Source organism: Argentina anserina, chromosome 1 (assembly GCF_933775445.1).
Source record: "Argentina anserina chromosome 1, drPotAnse1.1, whole genome shotgun sequence".
Classification (NCBI taxonomy): Eukaryota; Viridiplantae; Streptophyta; class Magnoliopsida; order Rosales; family Rosaceae; genus Argentina; species Argentina anserina.
In genome coordinates, this window is record NC_065872.1 from 1,319,363 (window position 1) to 1,342,111 (window position 22,749).

General features: G+C 40.8%; 3 protein-coding genes across 4 annotated transcripts; 2 read left to right on the forward strand and 1 right to left on the reverse strand.

The window, feature by feature from the left end:
- Nucleotides 1-7,461: 7,461 nt before the first annotated feature.
- On the forward strand, nucleotides 7,462-9,486 carry LOC126796154 (uncharacterized). The gene is made up of 2 exons (XM_050522924.1): nucleotides 7,462-8,710; nucleotides 9,236-9,486. The coding sequence occupies exons 1-2, from the start codon at nucleotides 7,472-7,474 to the stop codon at nucleotides 9,338-9,340; spliced, it is 1,344 nt and encodes a 447-aa protein (XP_050378881.1). The 5' UTR covers nucleotides 7,462-7,471; the 3' UTR covers nucleotides 9,341-9,486.
- A 792-nt stretch (nucleotides 9,487-10,278) lies between these two features.
- Nucleotides 10,279-14,829, reverse strand: LOC126793444 (uncharacterized). 2 transcript variants are annotated; one of them, XM_050519971.1, is made up of 5 exons: nucleotides 13,494-14,829; nucleotides 11,990-13,287; nucleotides 11,529-11,771; nucleotides 10,668-11,188; nucleotides 10,279-10,580 (listed from the first exon to the last, which is right to left on the reverse strand). In XM_050519971.1, exons 2-5 carry the CDS (start codon nucleotides 12,115-12,117, stop codon nucleotides 10,570-10,572), a joined length of 903 nt encoding a protein of 300 aa, XP_050375928.1. In that variant the 5' UTR covers nucleotides 12,118-13,287; nucleotides 13,494-14,829; the 3' UTR covers nucleotides 10,279-10,569. The 2 variants fall into 2 exon arrangements, with proteins under 2 accessions (XP_050375928.1, XP_050375937.1); XM_050519980.1 differs by lacking the exon at nucleotides 11,990-13,287.
- A 6,206-nt stretch (nucleotides 14,830-21,035) lies between these two features.
- On the forward strand, nucleotides 21,036-22,730 carry LOC126795715 (thylakoid lumenal 16.5 kDa protein, chloroplastic). The gene is made up of 4 exons (XM_050522492.1): nucleotides 21,036-21,413; nucleotides 21,886-22,016; nucleotides 22,211-22,283; nucleotides 22,441-22,730. Exons 1-4 carry the CDS (start codon nucleotides 21,077-21,079, stop codon nucleotides 22,548-22,550), a joined length of 651 nt encoding a protein of 216 aa, XP_050378449.1. The 5' UTR covers nucleotides 21,036-21,076; the 3' UTR covers nucleotides 22,551-22,730.
- The last annotated feature ends 19 nt before the right edge of the window (nucleotides 22,731-22,749 follow it).

Consider the following 22,749-nt stretch of genomic DNA (forward strand, 5'->3'; position numbering starts at 1 on the left):
TTGGTCTGCATAAATGTATAATAATATAAATGCTTGTCCAAGAGGCATAATTCAACGCATTTTGGTGTGCTGGCACGTCATAAATTTTAATCACTTCTAAGAAAATGAGCATTTACATAAATTTGCAGCAAAGTAAGAAATTGAACATCCAAAGTCAGTCATACCAAATTAGCAATGATAGCAGAATTTGTCGTTCCAGAAGCAGCTCGAAAAGCTTTCGATTTTCTTCCGTATGAAGGGAAAAGAATAAAACCTCCTTCAATGCCTTTCTTCCCATAAGCGTCAGAAAGGGAAATAATGGCAGGGGAATCGAAATCTCTGAAATCCAAGCACCAGCGAAGGTCTCCACCTTTTAAATCAACAAGCTCAACCCCCACATACGTAATTTTTAGTTTCTGTACAAAAATCAATTAAAAAAACAATCAATTTCATAGTTGCAAAGCGCTAAATAAACCTAAAGCAGTAGTATTAGGACTAATCCAGCATGTTTATAGGTTTAATAATATCTAAGCTAAAAAAAGCCTGTTATCAACTTAGTTTTATTGTATTTCCCAGGAGGCTTTGAATCGTTCAAAGTGGGTAAATGTTCCATTAAGTGCTATATCAGAAGAAACATAAAGCATTGCAAAGAGTATACATATAAAAACCAGATTCCATGATCAATAAATAAAACGTAACCAATCAACAATAATATGGATTAAAAAGAACATTAAAGTTTCTCTACGATATCAAGAGCAATACTTCTGTCAAATATTGAGCACGTACACAATTCAAAGACTAAATGCATGTGCCCACCCTGTAAAGAGGGTTACATTCTACCTCTAAGCATTTCAAAACAAACTTTTTCTCCATCTCATAATTGTTTCATATTGCTGGTTTCCATTCATATGCATATATGTTCAATGTTTTATACCTAAAAACACGCGTCGCTATGAAATTCGGCAATCAGTGTTCAATTTCACCTATTTTAAATCTATGCAATAACAAACACTATCAGCAGCACTACACTACTAGGTAAAGCAACACTCAAATCTCATTTGCTCTATAGCTAGAATCCCTAGTTTCGCAATCTCAAGTGTTTTGCATCCATTCAGCTAAGACTCTAACTGTAACTACTAGTCGAAACTATCAAATTAGTAGACACTAAATCTTCTACTACTACAACAAAGTTTAAAAGAGCTAATATAACGGTAAGGTAAACTTGGAGGAGGAGTCAACTTACATAAGCAACCCACTCGGCGTTCCGGCGCCGGAGATGAAGCACTGGAAATTCCGCAACTACCCCGAGCCGATTGCCTCCGATGGAGCTCCGTCAGTATGCTGGCCCTATACCTCGACGAGAACTTGACGGACTTGAACTTGCCTGTTAGGGTGTTGACTTATTCATCCCAGTCAACTAAGGAATAGCTGAATATCGTTCATCCTTTACTTGTATAAACGCAGCGTTTAGCTGCTGTACAGTGACCTGTCGTGGCGAGTGTCAAGCTGACACGTGGCTACCATGAATAGGACATTGTATTTATCCTCAGCTGGTTGTATGGAACCTTATCGATGAATTGAGTATATTTTTTCCTTCATTCAACAAATTTCCTTATCTGTTCTTCATTAATTGTTACTGCGTTGTCTTAATTCCTACTCTAAACCCAGTAGTTAGGATTAAAACCCTAACAATCTGGTATCAGAGCCCTCGATTCTGAGGGTGATGGTCCGCAACAAAGCTTCCGCAAGCACTGGTATGTCGTCGCAGGGCACCGATGTCGCTCAGGTTGAGTTGGCTTTCCAAGCTCACCGGACCGAGACCTCCGCTCAGCTCGATTTGGTCCAAAACTCGATGACAGAAGTCCAGGACTCGTTGGCTAGCGTCCAGTCTTCTATGGCTTCGCTCAAGTTTGAGATATTGTCTGAGCTTCGTCTCCTCCTCACGGAGGCCAGATCTCCTCCCGTTTCTCCTCCTGCGCTGCCAGCGCATTCTACTCCTCCTGACCCACCTCATGCGTCTTCTGATTCATCATTATCGGTCGGATCTATTCCCATTTTAACTGGCTCCGGGAGCTCCTCGACCTTCTCGGCGTCGTTCATGCCTCCTCCAGGTTTTAGGGCTGGGTCAATTGGTGCTTCCACATTTCTTCATTCTTCAGATTTGTGTGGTAAGATGGTTTCCTCTACTACTACTCCTCTGTCTTATAATGAATTGGGTCATTGTGATGTTATACTGGGTTTAGCTACAACTACTACTCCTCTGTCCACTTTGTCTATGGGTACTGGTGTAACATCAGCTCCCCCTTCGACTACCATTATGGCTCCACTCGATGTAAGGCCACGGAGTACTATGTCCTTAAAGAGTATAAGTGGCATGGATGCTCGAATGAGTCCTCACATTCAACTGACTGGTAATGGTTTTCAATCCTTTAGCCAGGTATCTGGTTCATATGGTCACTCTACTTTTGGTTCTGCTCCTACTAACCATTACAGTGAAATTGGCCCGAGTGCATATCGCACAAATTCTTCGGGAGGATACCATTACACGCACAATCCTGTTCCTCCACAAGTCCAATCTACAAGTTTCAACCCTCATGCCGCACCATTTCATCCTCCTTTTCCATCCCCACGCCACTATTACCAAACTGGTCACCATGATACGCCATTCGATCACATGCTGCCGTCCATGAAGCAGATGAAATTGGATCTGGCACACTTCAGTGGAGGGGACCCGACTGAATGGTTGCACACGGCTGAACAATTTTTTGATTTTTACAGGGTTCCAGAGGAGAAGAAATTATCCATAGCTGCTATGCATTTAACTGAGAAGGCTTCTGACAGGTGGTACCTATTTAAACATGAGTTCCCCCCTACTTGGCAAGGTTTCTCAAACTTGTTAATGAGGGAGTTTGGAGGTCTTAATACAGGTGATTACCAAGCTGCCTTGGGAAGAATGTCTCAAACAGGGAGTGTAGAGGCATACATGGAACAGTTTGTGAAGTTATCTAGGCGTGTCCCTGAATTCTCACACGACACACTGCGATCCTTTTTTATAGAAGGGTTGAAGAGGGAGATTAAGTGTCATGTTAAGGCTCTCCGGCCAAAGACATTATATGAAGCTTTTGATTTGGCTCGTATCTTTGAGGACACTGATTGGGGCCAGAAATCCCAAAACAAATCGTCTTCTCATGTCAAGAGTTACTCTACGGCTGCTTCAACAACTGTCCAGCCTGCAAGTTCACACCACTTTACTAGGCAGCAGCAATCTGGGGACAGTAGAAGTATTACAACCTCCACTCCTCCTGGTAATCATTTGCGACTTACTCAGTCAGAATTTGAAGAACATAGGGCTCAGAAAAAGTGTTTTGCTTGTCATGGACCATGGAAACCAGGGCACAACTGTCGAAAAGGGCCTGTGAATCAAGGTAAACTATTTGTACTTGAAATTGTTGCTGATGACCAGGAAGAGCAACCAGTTAGCGATGAGGAAGTAGTTACTACTGCGGCCAATGATCACGTGATTGTCACAAGAGAACCAGAATTGCAACTACAGGTCTTGGGAGGACAAGAGGATTCTGACACTATGCAACTCAAGGGGGTGTTTGATAACAAGAGTGTGCATGTGCTGATTGACACTGGGGCTTCACACAATTTTATACACCCTGCGTTGCTTAAAAGGATGAAATCAACCATCAAACAAATCCAGCCACTGCGAGTTAGATTAGCAAGTGGTGCCATCATGCATACTAGTGGTATGGCTCGAGTTGAATTGCAGGTGCAGAAATATGTGTTCACAAGTGATTTTTATGTTTTGCCAATCTCTGGTTGTGAGGTTGTTTTAGGAGTTGTGTGGCTGCGCTCATTAGGAGATATTACTTGGAATTTTGGTAATATGATGATGACTTTCTACAGAGATCAGGAGAAATATGTGCTGCAAGGAGAAACTAACCCTCAAGCTTCAGTAATAAGTTGTAAAGCCATGTCTAGGTTGCTTAAGCGGGAGACTGAAGCTGTTTTGGTGGAACTCAGCCCTATGGAAATGTTGCATACAGGGAAGGACAAGTACAAGAGCACAATGCAGCCAGAGATTCAAATCCTATTGAAAGAGTATGCTGATGTTTTCCAACTGCCCACTGTCCTTCCTCCAAAAAGACATCATGATCATCAAATAGAACTCAAACCAAACACTGCAGCAGTCAATGTAAGGCCATACAGATATCCTCACTTTCAGAAGGCCGAGATTGAGAAAATTGTGAAGGAAATGTTGGACAATGGAGTCATTAGACCTAGTGTGTCACCGTTTTCTTCACCAGTCATTTTAGTGAAGAAAAAAGATGGTACATGGCGTATGTGTGTTGATTATCGAGCATTAAATGCAGCCACAGTCAAGGACAAGTATCCTATTCCAGTGGTCGATGAGTATCTGTTGGGTAACCATTTCCAAATCTATACAGATCATAGAGCTATTGAGCATTTTTTACAACAGAAAATTACCACTCCATCTCAACAAAAGTGGCTGATCAAGCTCATGGGATATGATTACTCTATACATTATAGGGCTGGAAAAAACAATGCTGCCCCAGATGCTCTCTCAAGAAAATTGGACCTTGCTGCTCTCACTGTTTCTTCTACACCTATCCCTCAATTTATGACCGAGCTTATGCAGTCTTGTACCATTGATCCACAGGCTAGTGTGATTATCACTGAGCTGAGACAAGCCGGAACTAGCAAGAAGCACTTTTCACTGCATAATGATACTCTTCAGTATAGACACAAGTTTTTTGTTCCTGCAACTGGAGATTGGAGGAATAAAATTATTGGTGAAATGCATGATGGCAGGTTAGGTGGACATGCAGGGAGGACTCGAACTTACCAGCGAATCAAGAGAAGTTTTGCTTGGCCTGGGATGTTAAGGGACATCAAAAGTTATATTGCAAGGTGCCATGTGTGTCAACAAAATCACTATGAGACAATTGCTCCTCCAGGACTACTGCAGCCGAATGTTATTCCAGATAAAGCCTGGACTCAAATATCTATGGATTTTATTGATGGCTTACCACTGTCAGGAGGAAAATCTGTCATTTGGGTTGTTATTGATAGGTTCACTAAATATGCACACTTCATACCAATGTCTCACCCCTATTCTGCAGCTTCAGTGGCTCAATTGTTTATAAAAGAGATATTCAAGCTACATGGCATGCCTGAACAAATCATCTCTGACAGAGATCCAGTATTTCTGAGTTTGTTTTGGGAGGAGTTCTTCAAGCAGCAGGGAACTAAGCTAAACAAGTCTTCAGCTTACCATCCTCAGAGTGATGGACAAACTGAAAACTTAAACAGAACCTTAGAACAGTACTTAAGGTGTGTGATCGGGGAGAAACCGCAGGAATGGGTGCAGGCACTACCTTGGGCTGAATGGTGGTATAATTCCGCGTTTCATTCAGCTATACAAATGAGTCCTTTTCAAGCACTTTATGGTTATCAACCTCCCCCAGTGGTCCCATACACCCCTGGCACTACAGCTGTGGCAGATGTGGATAATCAACTACAGAATAGAGATGCATTGCTTCAGGTGCTCAAAAGGAATTTGCAGCTAGCACAATCTCGAATGAAGGGCTTTTATGATAAAAGGCACACTGATAGGGAGTTTCAAGTACATGATTGGGTTTATCTTAAGCTGCAGCACTACAAACAACATTCCATGAATCCTCAGAGTTGGAACAAGCTTTCTCCGAGGTACTTTGGTCCGTTTCAGATCATTGAGAGGATTGGGAAGGTGGCATATAAGCTGGCACTACCCCCTACTGCTCGAATTCACAATGTGTTTCATGTGTCTCTCTTAAAAAAATCTCTGAGTCCTGTTGCAGTCATTTCTCCACAATTACCTCCTGTTATTGATCCTGATAACCCACAGTGGGAACCCGAGACCATTCTTCAACGCAGGATTTTCAAAAAAAGAGGCAAAGCTGGTACTCAGTGGTTGATACAGTGGAAGAATGCTAGCTCTGAGGAAGCTACTTGGGAAGATGCAGAGCAGATCATTGCCAGGTTTCCAGAGTTTGATTATAATTCTACAGGTCGCGCTACTGTTCCTTCATCCATTGTCACTTGAGGTCAAGTTTGTTTTAAGGAGGGTGGGATGTTAGGGTGTTGACTTATTCATCCCAGTCAACTAAGGAATAGCTGAATATCGTTCATCCTTTACTTGTATAAACGCAGCGTTTAGCTGCTGTACAGTGACCTGTCGTGGCGAGTGTCAAGCTGACACGTGGCTACCATGAATAGGACATTGTATTTATCCTCAGCTGGTTGTATGGAACCTTATCGATGAATTGAGTATATTTTTTCCTTCATTCAACAAATTTCCTTATCTGTTCTTCATTAATTGTTACTGCGTTGTCTTAATTCCTACTCTAAACCCAGTAGTTAGGATTAAAACCCTAACATTGCCTCTGCCGTCAGTCCTCACACTCAAATTGAACTCACTGGAGCTCTCGTCGCGTAGAATACTTGGTTAATGCAGCGTAGAATCCGTCAGTCCTCACACTCAACAGCCTTCAGTAATGCAGCAGCACTCTCTACAATACTTGGTTCACCAGAAAGCATGGCCTATATTAATTTGGACAACAAAATAGTGATATCAATATTCTATCTAGCATTACTTCTTCACAATGGCAACAAGAGGAAATTGAAAATGAACATGCTAGAATCTACCTGAGCAATATGTGGAAGACAACGCGGACTTGACAATATCCTTTTTACTCTAGGAGCTGGAGTAACTATCTCTCCAGCATCATCTAAATCAGAATGTGCAGATACCATGCTATGCAAAATGGACAATGCCGCCTCCCCAACCTGAATTCAAAAGCCAAGTAAAGAAATAGAAGGAAAAGAAAAAAGAAAAAAGAAAGGAATAAAGAGTTCTTCCAATGAAAAATAAATACATTGACCCGAAATTAGAAAGCATATGCCGGTAATAAAATTAAGGAAAAATTTTTAACTGAACTACGAGCCAAGAAATTGAGCATAATCATTAATATCATATCTATACAATAGTTATATAAAACTGATTAATTCATCCAAAACGTTCACAATATCTTATTCAAACCAAGATCTGGGGAGAAAACCCACAGCAAATAAAAAATGTAGATGAGATTTAAGTTCCATATATTTTATAACTGACCTGGGCTGGTGTGAGAACAGGAACTCGAACAGCTAGGGCCCAACGGAGTTCACGAATATCACGTAGTCTCTTCCAGTCCAGCATCCCAGAAGCCCAGCACCTTGTTGTCCAATCAATTGCCTTCTTTGACCAAAATCTTCTTATGGCCCATATAGAATTTCCCATTCCGAGCGGCAGTCGGATTAGTCCAATCCGTTTGCAACAAGGAGTTGAGGGTTGGGTGTGCGCGTGTATAAAAACGAGCGAACTGGTTGCCAATTGATCTCAAACCCAAAGTTGCTTAAAGCAAAGCCGAAGCCAAAGCCAAACATGTCCCGCTCCGGCAAAGAAGAGAGGCAGCAACCCCCGCTCCGGCAGTGCAGTGAACATCGCAATAAGGCTTATAAGCATACGCGTGGTGGGAAGAAGAAGAAGCCCAGGGAGCTAAAGTGGGAGTTGGAGGAGACCAACAAGTCGTTCTACGTGTGTTCACTTGAGCACAGGTTTAACTGGGTGGCTCATGTTGTCCGCGCCATCAATCTTTCTGATTTATTTTCATCTTCACCGGTGGACGATCCAGTACCATTACGACAAGTGGCTTATGAGGCAGGGTCGCATCTTCCGGGATCCGTGGGTTGCGGTGTTTGGGGATCCCAAATTGTTTTCACCGGCGGCGTGACACCCTGCTCCGCTTACGGCCTATGTACAATAGATTCCGACTCAGTATGGAGTCCAAATGTGTATGCTTTTGAAACACGAGCAAATACAGATACGAAGAAGATCAGAATGCTTGAGGCCAATTTAAAAGCAGCCAAATATAAACCTCTGACGGTGGAGCTGGCCGGCAAACTGTACACTCTTTCTTATGAGAGGGTCATCGGCGATGACGATAGTCCGACATTTGAGGTATTTGACCCTGAACTAGGCAGGTGGGAAGGTTTGCCCCATCCTCCATTTTTCCAACCTCGCTCTCCATATTATGGCGATGGCAACTTCGCTTACGCAATCGCCAGCACCAAGATCTTTGCCTCCCATGAAAATTGTCCAGTGTTTTGCTTTGACGTTGCCCACCCCAACAGAGATTGGAGAATGGTCTCCACTATGTGCCAGGGAGGGCCTTTTCCTTTTATTAACGAAGCTTTAGTCCTGGACCTGCAGCAGGGGAACGATGACCAGAAGCTCATGTTTGCCTATCATTATCAGCCTTATCGTCTACAGGTGTATCTTATGTCATTGTCTGACAACCAAGAAACCATCACAAAAATCGGTGACCTGAGGATCCCGGAGTTGCCTGATGAATTGGGTCAGCCACAACGCTGTCAGCTTTTGCACATTGGAGGCCAGAAAGCCTTCCTTGTTGTCACCGAAATCGGCCGCCCTGATGATGCAGTCAAGACTTGTAGTGAGCTGGGTAGTCATAAGAGACATGTTGCAGTCATACCATTTCATTTTGAAGTTGATATGACCAAGGTAGACAAGGACACGAAGAATTGCTTAACACTCCAATTCATGCCTCTTCGCAGCTTTGAATACCATACCAACCCATCCACTTTTCCTGATCAAGAAACGGTTGGTTGCTTTCTGTTGTAATAAGTTTATTACTCTGAATTTATATATTTATTTGAGTCCTGGACGATTTGTAATCTGCATTGTTTCCACATGGTTCTCCAGAGGCATATATGCAAGTGTTCACCATCCCTGGCTTAGTGAAATAATCTTATTTTCGTATCAGTATGCATATTTTTTGGAAAATGGGACTTGTATATTACGGCTATGTTCTTTACTAACTAATTTGAGCAATGAGGCTGTCAATGGAATTTGGTTATGATAAGAGCTGCTGTTTTGTTTTGATTTTGATAGGATGATATTTTAAAAAGTTTGATTTCAAAACTGATACATAGTGCAGGAATATAATGTCCTGTTTCTACTTTGTGTTCAACTGTGTAGAATGATGTGCTCTAGCCTTTGCACACATGTTGACTTTTAAGCATTTGCCTCATAAAGAGTTATTGTGTATTGATTTAGAGTTTTGCAGTAGGCAGGTCTATCACTTTGTGCAGCTAACATATGTATGTAATGTCAATGCTAATACAGACGGGCGCATTCAAATATTGTCCAGCTACGGATATAAAGTATAATGGCTTAAAAATTGCGATTCTCTATCGCAGCTTTGCAGATACCCGGAGGAGCTGTTTCTGATAATCGCAGCTCTGCTGCTAATATAAGAGGCCAGATGATTTCAAAAAGATTCCAGTTTTCATCTGAAAGTATGCAGAATGATACTAGAACCATTTCCATGACTCATACTTCTGCACTGAGAGTGCAGCCATTGGTTTATTTGGTTATATCTGCCTTTTGCTTTCAAAGTCAAGTTGGGATGTGCAGGAAGTTTGAAAATACATGTAGAGACACGTACACATATAAGTTCCTTTTTGTTATTTTCTGATGTGGGACTTCTTCAACAATCCCCCAGAACACTTCCATGTAATCATGTGGTTCCTACCTACGAAAGGTTTCATTGGTTTCTTAAATTCAGATTGTTCGTGATGATTTTGGCCTAGCCGATACTTTGTGATAAACACGTTCCGTCCATTCCAGTTTGTACAGCTGATCATTTTTTCCTATTTTTTACATAGCAGCAGCTTCTGTAATGTACTCCTTCGGTGCATCAGCCCATTGCAATTCAGTATTACTAAGCTTCTTAATGATGTCATTCCTGTCCCTACTATTCTTGTTCATCAGTAGACCAAGTTTGGTGAAGCGCCTTAACGAGGCTATGCCTGTTAGTTGGTGTTGGGCAACGTTTACAAGGAGGCCACACTGCAAAAACCGAACATAGTTTCATTGCTTTGCCAGGATGCCTCTGTTACATTTTAAACATACAAACATGTTTGAACATAGTTTCATTTTTTATTCAAGAACATATCTCCAAGTGATTGTGGGGCTTCCAGAGTTGGGATCTCATTTAATTAGTTGGGGTTGGTCTTTTCTATGTTGTTCTGGAAATATCACTGTTGAATTCGTATGATGGAACTAAGTTTCCGTACACAGCTTTCCAAATTCCATCTGTTTTAAAGTGATGAGTGTACTGATGTTTTGGAGATTGAGGGCTATCTAGTGTACTGACGACATTCAAACAAAAGGGTAAAACCCATTTACTGTAAAAAATTGAATGTGCATTAACTAGGGACTTTAAACATAATCGCAAAGTTGAATCTCCGAAACATCTAAACAAAAGGTTAACCCTACAGCCCTACTACAGTATTTTTCCTACTAAAAAGTTGAACATATCCAGGGATTTTCAGCATTCCGGGATTCTGAACTATACTTCGATAAAAATTGCTGTCAACACTCAATTGTGGTTGGGCTCCTTGCTCGATCAATTTCTGTACATTTGGTCTCAGAGTAAAGGATTTCACATAGCTATATCAGGTTGAACCTGTTGCGTATAAAAGAAAGTCAGTATGTCTACCAAACAACTTTTTAAAAATATAAGATAGAATTCAAAGCAGTGCGAATGACTTACCTTTAAGAACTTCTTTAAAGTGAAGTCTCTCATGCCTGAAATCCAAATCGGCTTCCAACTTCCACAGAAAATTGAAAAGCCGCAGCAATGTTCCAGGAAATAAGTCTTCAATTAAAGCTCCTATTTCATAATGTGTGTACTTAGGTAACCTCACCCGCCGCTCCACTCCTTGCTTAACGCACTTAACCTGCCGATAATCGTTAATGTGCCTTATTATATTGCGTATAAGCTTCAGTTTTGTTGCAGGACAGCGGTTGTTGTAGACTTTGTACTTGTAGACCTTGAAGACAAATTCATTTCTTTTGCATATTAACTCGAGGTCAATGCACTCCTTCGCCCCACCATTTTCTTTGGCATATTCTTGTGTATCAAAGTGGTTGAATGCGCACTCCCACGGCATCCTTCTCCCATTGTAAACCACATTCTGCCATTTATACCTCTCAACAAAATCTGCCAGGAACAATACCTGCTGAACACGGTTTTGTAGAAGAGGGTGGAAATACAGAGCACAAAACTGTGTTCTGCTCAAGCAAAAACACATGCAAAACATAGAATACAATCAGAAGTTGTCATAAAACTGGAAACAGTCACTCAGAAAAGATGCTGAACATAATAGGCCTTAGATTTCATGGTAACACTTGACAATGACAACCTGGTGACTTTTTGACACAATTAAAAACTCATTCCCACATTCAGCAACACTTCTGCCTTGACTTATGGTGTTACCTAGCGATTATAGTTGATTCCTTCCCTACATACGTACTGTTCAATGCCCTTCTCTACAGAACTTATCACACCTAGATCATATTATATGAAGCAGCGAATGTTTGAATTAGATCATTAAATCTAAATGAAACTTACATTTTGAGTTGAGAAATGCCGAGTTTGGCAATGAAGTCGTCCCGTTCCGGCCAACGCCCCTCACCTCCAAAAAGTGCGACAGCAAAACGTCTAAATTTCTCCACATAGTCCTGATCCTCCTCCACCCCGGTGCCAAGCTTGGGGATAACTAGCGAGTTATCCTCAAGCAGCACATATTCAAGGTCCAATGATCCGCATGGGAGATCATTCTCCCATCGGTCAAGGACCCTGTTGAGTAAATCACTGCATCATACATTAGGGCTATTGAGTAATTGGTAATTTCAAATTGTAAACCCATCAAGAATCAGCACATCCCATTTTTATTCAAACTACAATACTGACAAACCCTAAAGACCACATCTAAACCCCAATTCACTAAACATAATTGCCAATTCAATTCCATATTGCACAGATCAGTGAAAAATCTTTTAAAAAATCTTAAATAATTCTTGAAAACTTACCGGGTATGATACTGAAACACATCCTCAGGGATATACCGAGCAACTCGGCCTCGGTTTATGAAGCTGTAGAGGGCTCCGTCGCACGCGTCCTCCGAAATAACGGAGGTATGCGCCGACGGAGGAGCCATTACCGAGTGTCCTCTGCCTCCTTCTCCCCGCTCCTCTGTCTGGACCCACCATTGAGATATGGTGGACTTCAAGTTCTTCAGATATTGATAGGATTTGGATCTTGAAGTTCTTCAGATCTTGATAGGGTTTGGGATACGAGAGCCTATGGGGTTTTGAAGGGAGAGGCGAAAAGAATTTTTAACCGAGCTCCTCGGGCTTTAAATAGGAGTTTATGATGTCACGCTTAGGGGGTAAAAAGGAATGAGCGAAGCTCGGGTTTAGGGAGGTTTTACTTTTACCCTCCGATTAACAGTCCGAGCTAGGCGTGATTCCTGAGATTATTTACCCTCAAGGTCCTTTGTGTTTTCATTTTTCCCGTTTTCGGAGACCGATAATTTGTTTGTGATAATTGGACACGCGCTATTTATTTATCTATCTATCTATCTATATTAAGTAAATTTAGGAAAATTGAGTTTCTCAACCAAAAGAATTGTGAAAACGCTAGTAATTTTTTGGATTATAGGTTAATTTAAAATTGATTTTAACATTTGAAGGATATAATGGCACATAATTAAATATTAAATTGAAATAAAAATTAAGAGAAAAGCACAAATGACTTCTCATAGCTTTTTTATCCCACATTCCCACAAACAATCATATTCCACTATTTCTGATAACTTCTAACCAACTACAAAAAAAAAAGGAAAAAAAAAACAATTCTTACACACGTTGTGTGTGGGCGCTTGCTAGTATTAATGTATCAAAACATCAAATAAACTAGTTTCATCTTAATGTATTCGAGCTTTTGTTGATCTGTGGTTGCCCCGGCCTCGGGACTTTCATCTTGTTCGGGTGCTCTCGTCAACTTTGGATACTAAGGTCAATGATTTTATTATTCCTGATCGGAGTTGGAATAAAACTAAACTGGATGAGGTATTTGATTATCTAGATTTGGAGGTTGTGCTTTCTTTACAGTTGAGTTCTGGTAGTGTGCCGGATAAGTTGGTTTGGCACTACGATAGTAAAGGTATGTTCTCTACCAAATCTGCTTATCAGTTAGCTAGACAGTTGCTTCATGATGTGGTTTATGGCTCTGGCCCTCCTTTAACTACTTTTACCTAGAAGCGAATTTGGTTTGCTAAAATCCCTGACTAAGGTTCATTTATGGCGTGTCTGTTCATCCATATTACCTGTAGAAAATGATTTCCATTGATCTTGAATGATACAAAATTTATAAATATATAGACTTCCTACTACAATCACTATATCCTAGTATTGATTATAATCGTTGACAGCTATGAATACAATCACTACATCCATATATGAATTCAATTCCATATTGCACAGATCAGTGAAAAATCTTTTAAAAAATCTTAAATAATTCTTGAAAACTTACCGGGTATGATACTGAAACACATCCTCAGGGATATACCGAGCAACTCGGCCTCGGTTTATGAAGCTGTAGAGGGCTCCGTCGCACGCGTCCTCCGAAATAACGGAGGTATGCGCCGACGGAGGAGCCATTACCGAGTGTCCTCTGCCTCCTTCTCCCCGCTCCTCTGTCTGGACCCACCATTGAGATATGGTGGACTTCAAGTTCTTCAGATATTGATAGGATTTGGATCTTGAAGTTCTTCAGATCTTGATAGGGTTTGGGATACGAGAGCCTATGGGGTTTTGAAGGGAGAGGCGAAAAGAATTTTTAACCGAGCTCCTCGGGCTTTAAATAGGAGTTTATGATGTCACGCTTAGGGGGTAAAAAGGAATGAGCGAAGCTCGGGTTTAGGGAGGTTTTACTTTTACCCTCCGATTAACAGTCCGAGCTAGGCGTGATTCCTGAGATTATTTACCCTCAAGGTCCTTTGTGTTTTCATTTTTCCCGTTTTCGGAGACCGATAATTTGTTTGTGATAATTGGACACGCGCTATTTATTTATCTATCTATCTATCTATATTAAGTAAATTTAGGAAAATTGAGTTTCTCAACCAAAAGAATTGTGAAAACGCTAGTAATTTTTTGGATTATAGGTTAATTTAAAATTGATTTTAACATTTGAAGGATATAATGGCACATAATTAAATATTAAATTGAAATAAAAATTAAGAGAAAAGCACAAATGACTTCTCATAGCTTTTTTATCCCACATTCCCACAAACAATCATATTCCACTATTTCTGATAACTTCTAACCAACTACAAAAAAAAAAGGAAAAAAAAAACAATTCTTACACACGTTGTGTGTGGGCGCTTGCTAGTATTAATGTATCAAAACATCAAATAAACTAGTTTCATCTTAATGTATTCGAGCTTTTGTTGATCTGTGGTTGCCCCGGCCTCGGGACTTTCATCTTGTTCGGGTGCTCTCGTCAACTTTGGATACTAAGGTCAATGATTTTATTATTCCTGATCGGAGTTGGAATAAAACTAAACTGGATGAGGTATTTGATTATCTAGATTTGGAGGTTGTGCTTTCTTTACAGTTGAGTTCTGGTAGTGTGCCGGATAAGTTGGTTTGGCACTACGATAGTAAAGGTATGTTCTCTACCAAATCTGCTTATCAGTTAGCTAGACAGTTGCTTCATGATGTGGTTTATGGCTCTGGCCCTCCTTTAACTACTTTTACCTAGAAGCGAATTTGGTTTGCTAAAATCCCTGACTAAGGTTCATTTATGGCGTGTCTGTTCATCCATATTACCTGTAGAAAATGATTTCCATTGATCTTGAATGATACAAAATTTATAAATATATAGACTTCCTACTACAATCACTATATCCTAGTATTGATTATAATCGTTGACAGCTATGAATACAAATATGTAGCTGATGATTCTAGCAATCAATCAGTTGGCATAATTGATGCACATAGATATAGCCATATCAGTAGGTAGGCAATGAAGGAGATTGAGCAATTAGTGGAGAAGATTGAGTAGCTTTAACATCCCCCTGCAAACTTGACGGTCCCGAACTGACAAGTTTGTTAGCAAAGAGAGCATGACGGTGCTTGTGAAGTGGTTTGGAAAGTAAATCAGCTGGTTGATCAACAGATGGGATGAAACAGACCCGGTGACTACCGAGCGCCACTTTTTCACGAACAAAGTGATAATCGAGTTCTATGTGTTTTAAAACGGGCATTAAACACTGGATTATTAGCCATATATGTGGCACTAAGATTATCACAATGTAGAAGAATTGGAAATTGGAAACGAGCACCTAACTCATAAAGCAAGAGGCTAACCAAGTGGTTTCGGCACTGGCATGAGAGAGAGACCGGTATTCAGATTCGGCCTTGGAACGAGCAATGGTAGGTTGCTTTTTAGAGCACCAGGAGATCAAGTTTGTGCCAAGGTAACAGAGGTAGCCGGAGAATGAACGTCTTGAATCAGGGCAACCAGCCCAATCAGCATCAGAATAAGCAACAAGAGAAGTTGGTTGACATTATCGGCTGAAGAACAAACCATGACCAAGAGTACCTTTGATGTACCTGAGAATACGATTGGCAGCAATGAGATGGGGTTTGTGTGGCTGACTCATGTAGCGAGAGATAGAGTTAACAGCGTAAGCAATGTCAGGGCGAGTGATTGTCAAGTATTGCAAGGAACCAACAATTTCACGAAATTCTGTGGCATTGGAAAGGAGATCGCCTTCGGTGGCCGAGAGGAGAGCCTTGGCAGACATTGGGGTGCTAACTGGTTGACTAAGCACCATATCATGCTTCATAAGCATATCATGAGCGTACTTGAGTTGGCTAATGTGAAGACCATTGGCGTGAGAGGTGACCTGTAAACCAAGAAAATAATGAAGAGGACCAAGGTCCTTGATATCAAAGCCACGTCCCAACGCATCGATGAACTCTTGGAGGATGGAATTATCATTGTCAGTAACAACAATATCATCGACATACAACAAGAAGTAGAGAACATGAGGCCCATGCCGATAAATGAAGAGAGAAGAGTCTGCCAAGCTTTGAACGAAATCAACCGACAATAAGAAAGAAGCCATTATGTGAAACCAAGCGCGTGGAGCTTGCTTGAGGCCGTAGAGTGCTTTGGTTAATTTGCAAACATGAGAAGGCCGAGTCGGATCCGAAACCAGGTGGTTGGGTCATATATACATCCTTCTTGAGAAAGCCATGAAGAAAGCATTTTTGACGTCTAATTGTCGAAGGGACCAGCCTCTAGAAACAGCAAGACAAAGCATAATACGAATAGTAGCAGGTTTTAATCACAGGACTAAATGTTTCTTCATAATCAATACCTTGTTGTTGATGAAACCCTTTAGCCACAAGACGAGCTTTATGTCGTTCAACTGAGCCATCCGAATTGTGTTTCACATGGAACACCCATTTGCAACCAACTGTATTTTGTGATGGGGAAGGAGGAACCAATGTCCAAGTGTTATTTTTCATGAGTGCATTGATTTCATCAGCCATAGCAGAACGCCACACCGCATGTTTTGACGCCTCTGTATAGCAAGTAGGTTCTGTTGAATCAATTGCAGTGAGAAGAGCCTGAGGAAGAGGATACTTTACAGTGCCATCAGTGCGAATCCGGGGCTTCACAATGCCGTCACGAAGACGAGTTGTCATAGGTTGAGGAGGCGCAAGAGGTGCGGGAGCCACAATTGGTGGAGGAGCTGGAATTGGATGAAGATCCGATGCGGCGGGAGCATTCGCGACTGGAACAGAGACAGGAACATGAGAGGAAGGGTGAACGGTGGCCAGAGAAGGCAGGGAGATCAGAGCGACAGAGGGCGTGGCGGCCGGCTGATCTGGGAGAAGCACTGGTGGCGGACGGCGACGAGAGTAATGGAGAAGTGGAGAAGCAGCACGGGAGGTAAATTTCAGATCTAGTGGAGTAGAAACAGACGGAGTCAAGAACGGCACAGAGGAGGCCGGTTTGGTCGGAAGGGAAACACTGTGAGGGAGAACTAGAGCATCATTATGTGAGACTGGAGAGATCGTGGCAACACGATCGGTGGATTGAGGGAGGGTAACGACATCAATGGAGGCTGAGTGATTAGGTTGGCTTGGGCCTGAGGATAATGAGCCTTGGCTCGGCAGGATGGCCTGCGGAGGTGTAATTGGACTGGAATTATGTAACGGAGTGAATTCAATATCAACCCAAGATGATGGCGATTGTACATGCACCCCTTTGTAGGGAAAACTTGTTTCGTTAAATAAAACATGACGTGACATATAAACTCGATTTGTTTGGGATCTAGACAACGATAACCTTTGTGGTGAGGACTATACCCAAGGAAGACACACTCAAGACTCCGATTAGACAACTTATTGGAAGGAGAACAACCTAAATGAGGAAAACACAAACAACCAAAAACGCGAAGAGATGAATAAGAGGGAGAATGACCATACACACGAAAGTGAGGAGTGTCCCAGTTGAGTGTAGGAGTAGGAAGAAGATTAATGAGGTACACAGAGGTCAAAATAACCTCAACCCAAAGATTTTGAGGAACGCCAGAGGTAAGAAGTAAGGAATAGCAACTGTAGCAATATGACGATGTTTCCTCTCAGCAAGGCCATTTTGTTCAGGAGTATATGGACAAGAAAATTGTTGTTGGATGCCTAAGGAAGTACAATAGTGAAAAAAGGCTTGATTGACATATTCAGTTCTATTATCACTTTGGAGATATTTGATAGAACCATTGAAAATATTTCGAACCATGGCAACCAAAGTCTGAAAATGGGCGAGGACTTCAGTCTTCTGACGCATAGGATACAGCCAGGTATAACAGGAGTATTCATCTGTAAAGAGGACATAATATTTAAATTCACTTACAGAGACAGTAGGGGATTGCCACACATCACTATGAATAATAGCAAAAAGAGAGCAAACAGAGTTATTATGAGATGGAAAAGATAATTTCTGAGACTTGCTAAGTGCACACTGAGTACAAAAATAACCAGGAGAAATTTTAGATCCAATAACTGACCCTAAACGAGTGGAAACGGAGGACGATGGGTGACCCAAACGATTGTGCCATATTGAGGAATGAACAGAAGCTAGGGCATAAGGAGTGGAGACACTGGATAACTTGAGAGGATAAAGACCATCTTGACAAGGACCCTGAAACAATAGGTGGCCAGTTCTTAAGCAATAGATTTGATAATAATCTGGGGCAAAAAGAAAGAAAACAAGATTATCTTTGGTGAAACGAGCGACAGACAAAAGATTTTTACGAATTGATGGAATACGAAAGACATTTTGGAGAGAAAAATTAGAAAACGATGTTGGTATTAAATGTTCTAAATATCGAATATATCGGTGATATTTAGAAAACGATACGATATCGCCCATATCGGTTGAATATATCGGTCAATGATCAAATATCGGTCAAATTTTAAATTTTTTTTTAAAAAATTAATATTTCTTTCCTCTCTTTTTTTGAAAAACTTATATATTTATTTTTTTCATTTTTTTCATATATATTTTTAATTTTTAAATATATATGATGAATTTCAAGCCTAAATAATTCTTCTTAAATACTTAATTTTATTATTATGTATCGTTCGTGTATTTTTAATTGTCACAAAATCAAGTATTTATTTATTTTAGTTTACTTAGTACATTTTTTAAGTTTATTTGGCACATATTGAAGTATAATTTTATAAATTTTATTGAAAATAAGCAATTCCGATGAAACCGATATATATCGATATATATCGATATAATATATCTCCAATATATCGTTTTATCCCTCAACCGATATAAGCGATATTTAGACCACTGTTAGTATCACATGCCCACGCCACAGTCAGTTGCTGGTGAAACTAAACTCTCAACATAGATAGCTGTATTTAACCATTCATCTCCATGAGTCTGAACAACAGTTCAAAATGTATTTCTCCCTGGGTTAAACAATGCCAACACATTTCTATGAGCATTCAGAAGCACTTCCCCATTTTCTAAAAGACATAAAGGCCTCAACTGTAATTTGCAATCTTTGGGTAAAACATCTAGAGAAATTTGTAGGAGTTCAGTCCAAGATTCTTTTACCCCATATTCTAAAACCACCATCAACCAGTTAAAAGCAGATACACAGACAACCTCCAATAGCCCCAATTTCCACAGATTCATAATACCCGTTGCCAGAAGGGGGAATGGGGAATGACACTTCTTCCTGAAAATTTTCCTCCCTTAAATTAAAGGACAGTATTTTGGAATCATCAGTTATATATCCCATATCTTCATATTCCTGCATGACCCAATGTAGAGCATCATTTACTAAGTACCCCTGCCCAAGCGCAAATAGAAAAACCATGGTCTTGCCTCCACGAACGCGTTTTTAGTGTAAAGACCTCAAATATGGCTTCATCTTCACCAGCTTCAATATTAACCTCATAAAACCCCCTTACGATCTTGTAATCTCTATTCGTTGAATCATAGCCAAATCCGTAATACCTTGCACACTGATCATCATGGAAACGTGTAGCTTCTGGTAACAGCTCGGAGTCCCCAGTACATGGGTTCCACAAAATGATTTTGTGGTAGTCAACCTCTAAGCACATCAAACCATTACAAGAACCATAGATTTGCACACTGAACTTCGGGACCATTACCCGACAATCAAACCTTCTGCTTGATGCATGACCAGGGATTAATTGGCTGATATTTCGAATCATTATAGGATAGTCAAGGTATTTGGTTGCAAAATGAACATCGACTTCCTTCCTATATTTCAATAATGCTTCATAGTCTACAGAGTACAAAGGAAAGATTGGGAGAAGTAATTTGGAGCTGTTGGTGTTCCTGCATCTGCCACAATCACACTGCTCACTAACAATACAAAAAGGAGTTTTATTTTCCATTAGTATCAATGTGGTCAAAAGTATGAAAAGAGGAAAGAGTTCACATAAAAGTAGCAGCAAGATCCAAAGCTCAAGTCACAAAATGGAAATGGCATAAACGTATTAGCAATGCAGTAACCACCAAGTAGAAGACTATATTTGGAAATGGCATAAAGTAATCGCAGACCAATATAGTTGGCACTTTTCATCAAATATGAGAAAAGTGATCATCAGATATTGATTTAAAAAACACAATGCAAGTCAGTTCTGTGAGATCCCCAGTCACCGGAGAAACTAAGCTCTCTGCGTAACTAACAGTATCAAAGTTACCATGCTGATGAGTCAAAACGACAGCTTTAAATCTCTTGTCTTTGGAACTATACAATGCCAGCACATTTCTATCAAGATTCAAGAAAACTTCACCATTCTCCGAAATGCTTAGAGGCCTCAACCTTAAACGAAACTCCTTAGGTAAAGCTTCACTTGGTACACTCGCAACTTCAGTCCAAGACTGAAATCATTACACACATTCGGCTTGAAGACTATATTTCTACATTACTTTCGGTTAATAGCTCCCTAAGATTTCGGAACACCATCACCGGATAATCAAATTTCAGGTCACCGATTTTGAAGCACTTCAGCGAATAATTGTAGTCTATAGAAGTCAGAGAGTTTCCGGGAAGGAGGAGGTGGGACCTGTTCTTGTTGCGGCCGGTGACGACGCGGCGGAGGTGGCGGCCGACGAAATCCGGCGCGGAAATCAAAGCACGCCACGACTTGCATACGCTCCGGAATCTTAATCTTATCAACGACTTCACCGGCAGGCGTAACAGTATCTCGGCGATCACGTCGTCGTTTTCGGTAAGCTCCGAACGTCGTCGTTTTGACTCGCCCGTCTCTCGCTGCCGGTTCACGGCGTCCTCCTCCATTCTTCTGTTCTAGTAAAAAGCCTAAAACCCTGAGCCGCTTTTATAGTTCGGCTCAATTAAGGAGTTAAATTACTATAATAGCCCTAAGAAATGGAGGAGAGATTTGACTGGATGAGAAGGAGTGAAGGACTGACCTCTGCAACCTTATCTTTTGTCATTTCCAATACTAGTGGATTTTTCCCACCAAAAATAAATACCAGAAAAAAATTGAGCTCTAAAAAGAATCAATCTTTTTTTTGGGGAAGAAATGGCCACTGCCTCTAACACCTTCCTATCATCAACAACATTGATTTATGCCCAGAAAGTTGGTATTAGGAGACAAGTGAGCTTTTGCAAAGCACAGGGTGAGTCATCATCAGGATCAACAGGGTTAGGATCAGGAGGTCCAGTTGTGACCAAGAGAGGCTTGTCCATAAGCTTGGGGACTAGCTTGGTGTTCTCAGTGGTTGGAGGAGGGTGGTTTGGTTCCAATGCAGCAATTCTAGAAGCTGATGATGACGTGGAGCTTTTGGAGAAGGTTAAGAAAGATAGGCAGAAGAGGCTTGAGAAACAGTTGGTCATCAGCTCTGCCAAGAAAGAAACAGGTCAAAGTTTGTTACTTTGTGTTGTATTTACTCTATGACTTTGAACTGTGATCAGTGTTGGATTGGATTGGAGTTGTCCTTGATGATGTTACAATATTGTTAAGAAAACCACATGAGCTAGCCCCCATACATTCTTGATCATTTGATAACAGTTTTGTGTTGTTTAGTTTAGAATGAGGAATTTATTTTGGTGAACTTCAAGGGAAATCTTGATTTTATTACTTGTCAGTACACATTTTGGTGTAAGCAATTTAGTCTTTAGAGTTCCTGCTTTGATTGCTCTAATTGCAGTTATATACCTGAAGCATGCATTTTGATCAAATTTATCTTTTCATTATGTTACTAGTCAGTGTAGTTCAGTGGTTCTATGTGGAATTGATTGTATGGTTGTGTCCTGAGTTTGTTGAGTTTAGCTATAATGATGCTTCTGTGATATGCTCAAACCTTACCGTGATGAAATGATGTGTTCCAGGAGATCTACAGGGACTGGTGTTCAGGCTGAGCAAAGTAGGTCAAGCGATCGATGGTAATGACTTGTCTACAGCTAGATCAGTTCTCGGGGATAAAGATTGGGTTAAGAAGGCTAATGTAGCTTTAAATAAGGTATGTCCTTGCTTTATGCAATCAGCACACCTGATATTATGAATGTGTTTTTATAAACAATGTGAACTGGCATATATAGAGAACCTCAAATCATCAAACTTATAGTGTCAGTACCTTTCATCTCTGTTTGTTTTTATTATGTTCAAATATGAAGGTATAGCCTTCTGACTGTATTCTTTGTACCTCCTCAACAGCTGAGCTCTAGTCCTGAGGAACAGACTGAGGTGGATGCATTCAATTCCTCGCTAGCTTCTTTGATATCATCAGGTCTGTTACTTCATCAGGCAAACTTATTCAATCTGATTGTACTTAGAGATGTGCTATGAACTACATCAAAATATGACCATGTTGCAACCAATATAGGTGCCTTGGAACAGCAGTTTCACCGTCATGGCTAGGGCTCATGTATGTTTTTTCTCTGCAGTTACTAAGAATGATCAAGAGGCCTCCAAACTTGCATTTGTGGCGTCTGCCACTGCAATCGAGAAATGGACTGCACTGACTGGGCTAGTTGGCCAGCTTAAGGGGCTTTAAACAGACGGAGGGTTACTTACTTTCACTTAATATGTTTCTCCATGAGAGAACTGTTAATCTGCAGTCTCTGTTGAGCTTTGGCTACAACAGAATTCTTTCACTAAAACTACAAATTTCAATTGCGTCATTCTTTATACATTGTTATAAACTGAACTGGTGAATTCTCGTTTTTGGATGCATTGCTCACCAGATTGTGCAA

Bases quoted from the DNA above. Each gene is read 5' to 3' on its own strand.
- LOC126796154 (XM_050522924.1), top strand. From the start codon at position 7,472: ATGTCCCGCTCCGGCAAAGAAGAGAGGCAGCAACCCCCGCTCCGGCAG. The intron at 8,711-9,235 runs GTTGGTTGCTTT...ATGCTAATACAG, and splicing joins CTTTTCCTGATCAAGAAACG to ACGGGCGCATTCAAATATTG.
- LOC126793444 (XM_050519980.1), bottom strand. From the start codon at position 13,621: ATGGCTCCTCCGTCGGCGCATACCTCCGTTATTTCGGAGGACGCGTGC. The intron at 11,772-13,493 runs GTAAGTTTTCAA...TGTATGATGCAG, and splicing joins GTGTTTCAGTATCATACCCG to TGATTTACTCAACAGGGTCC. The intron at 11,189-11,528 runs GTAAGTTTCATT...TTGCTTGAGCAG, and splicing joins GGCATTTCTCAACTCAAAAT to AACACAGTTTTGTGCTCTGT.
- LOC126795715 (XM_050522492.1), top strand. From the start codon at position 21,077: ATGGCCACTGCCTCTAACACCTTCCTATCATCAACAACATTGATTTAT. The intron at 22,017-22,210 runs GTATGTCCTTGC...CCTCCTCAACAG, and splicing joins CTAATGTAGCTTTAAATAAG to CTGAGCTCTAGTCCTGAGGA. The intron at 22,284-22,440 runs GTCTGTTACTTC...TTTTCTCTGCAG, and splicing joins AGCTTCTTTGATATCATCAG to TTACTAAGAATGATCAAGAG.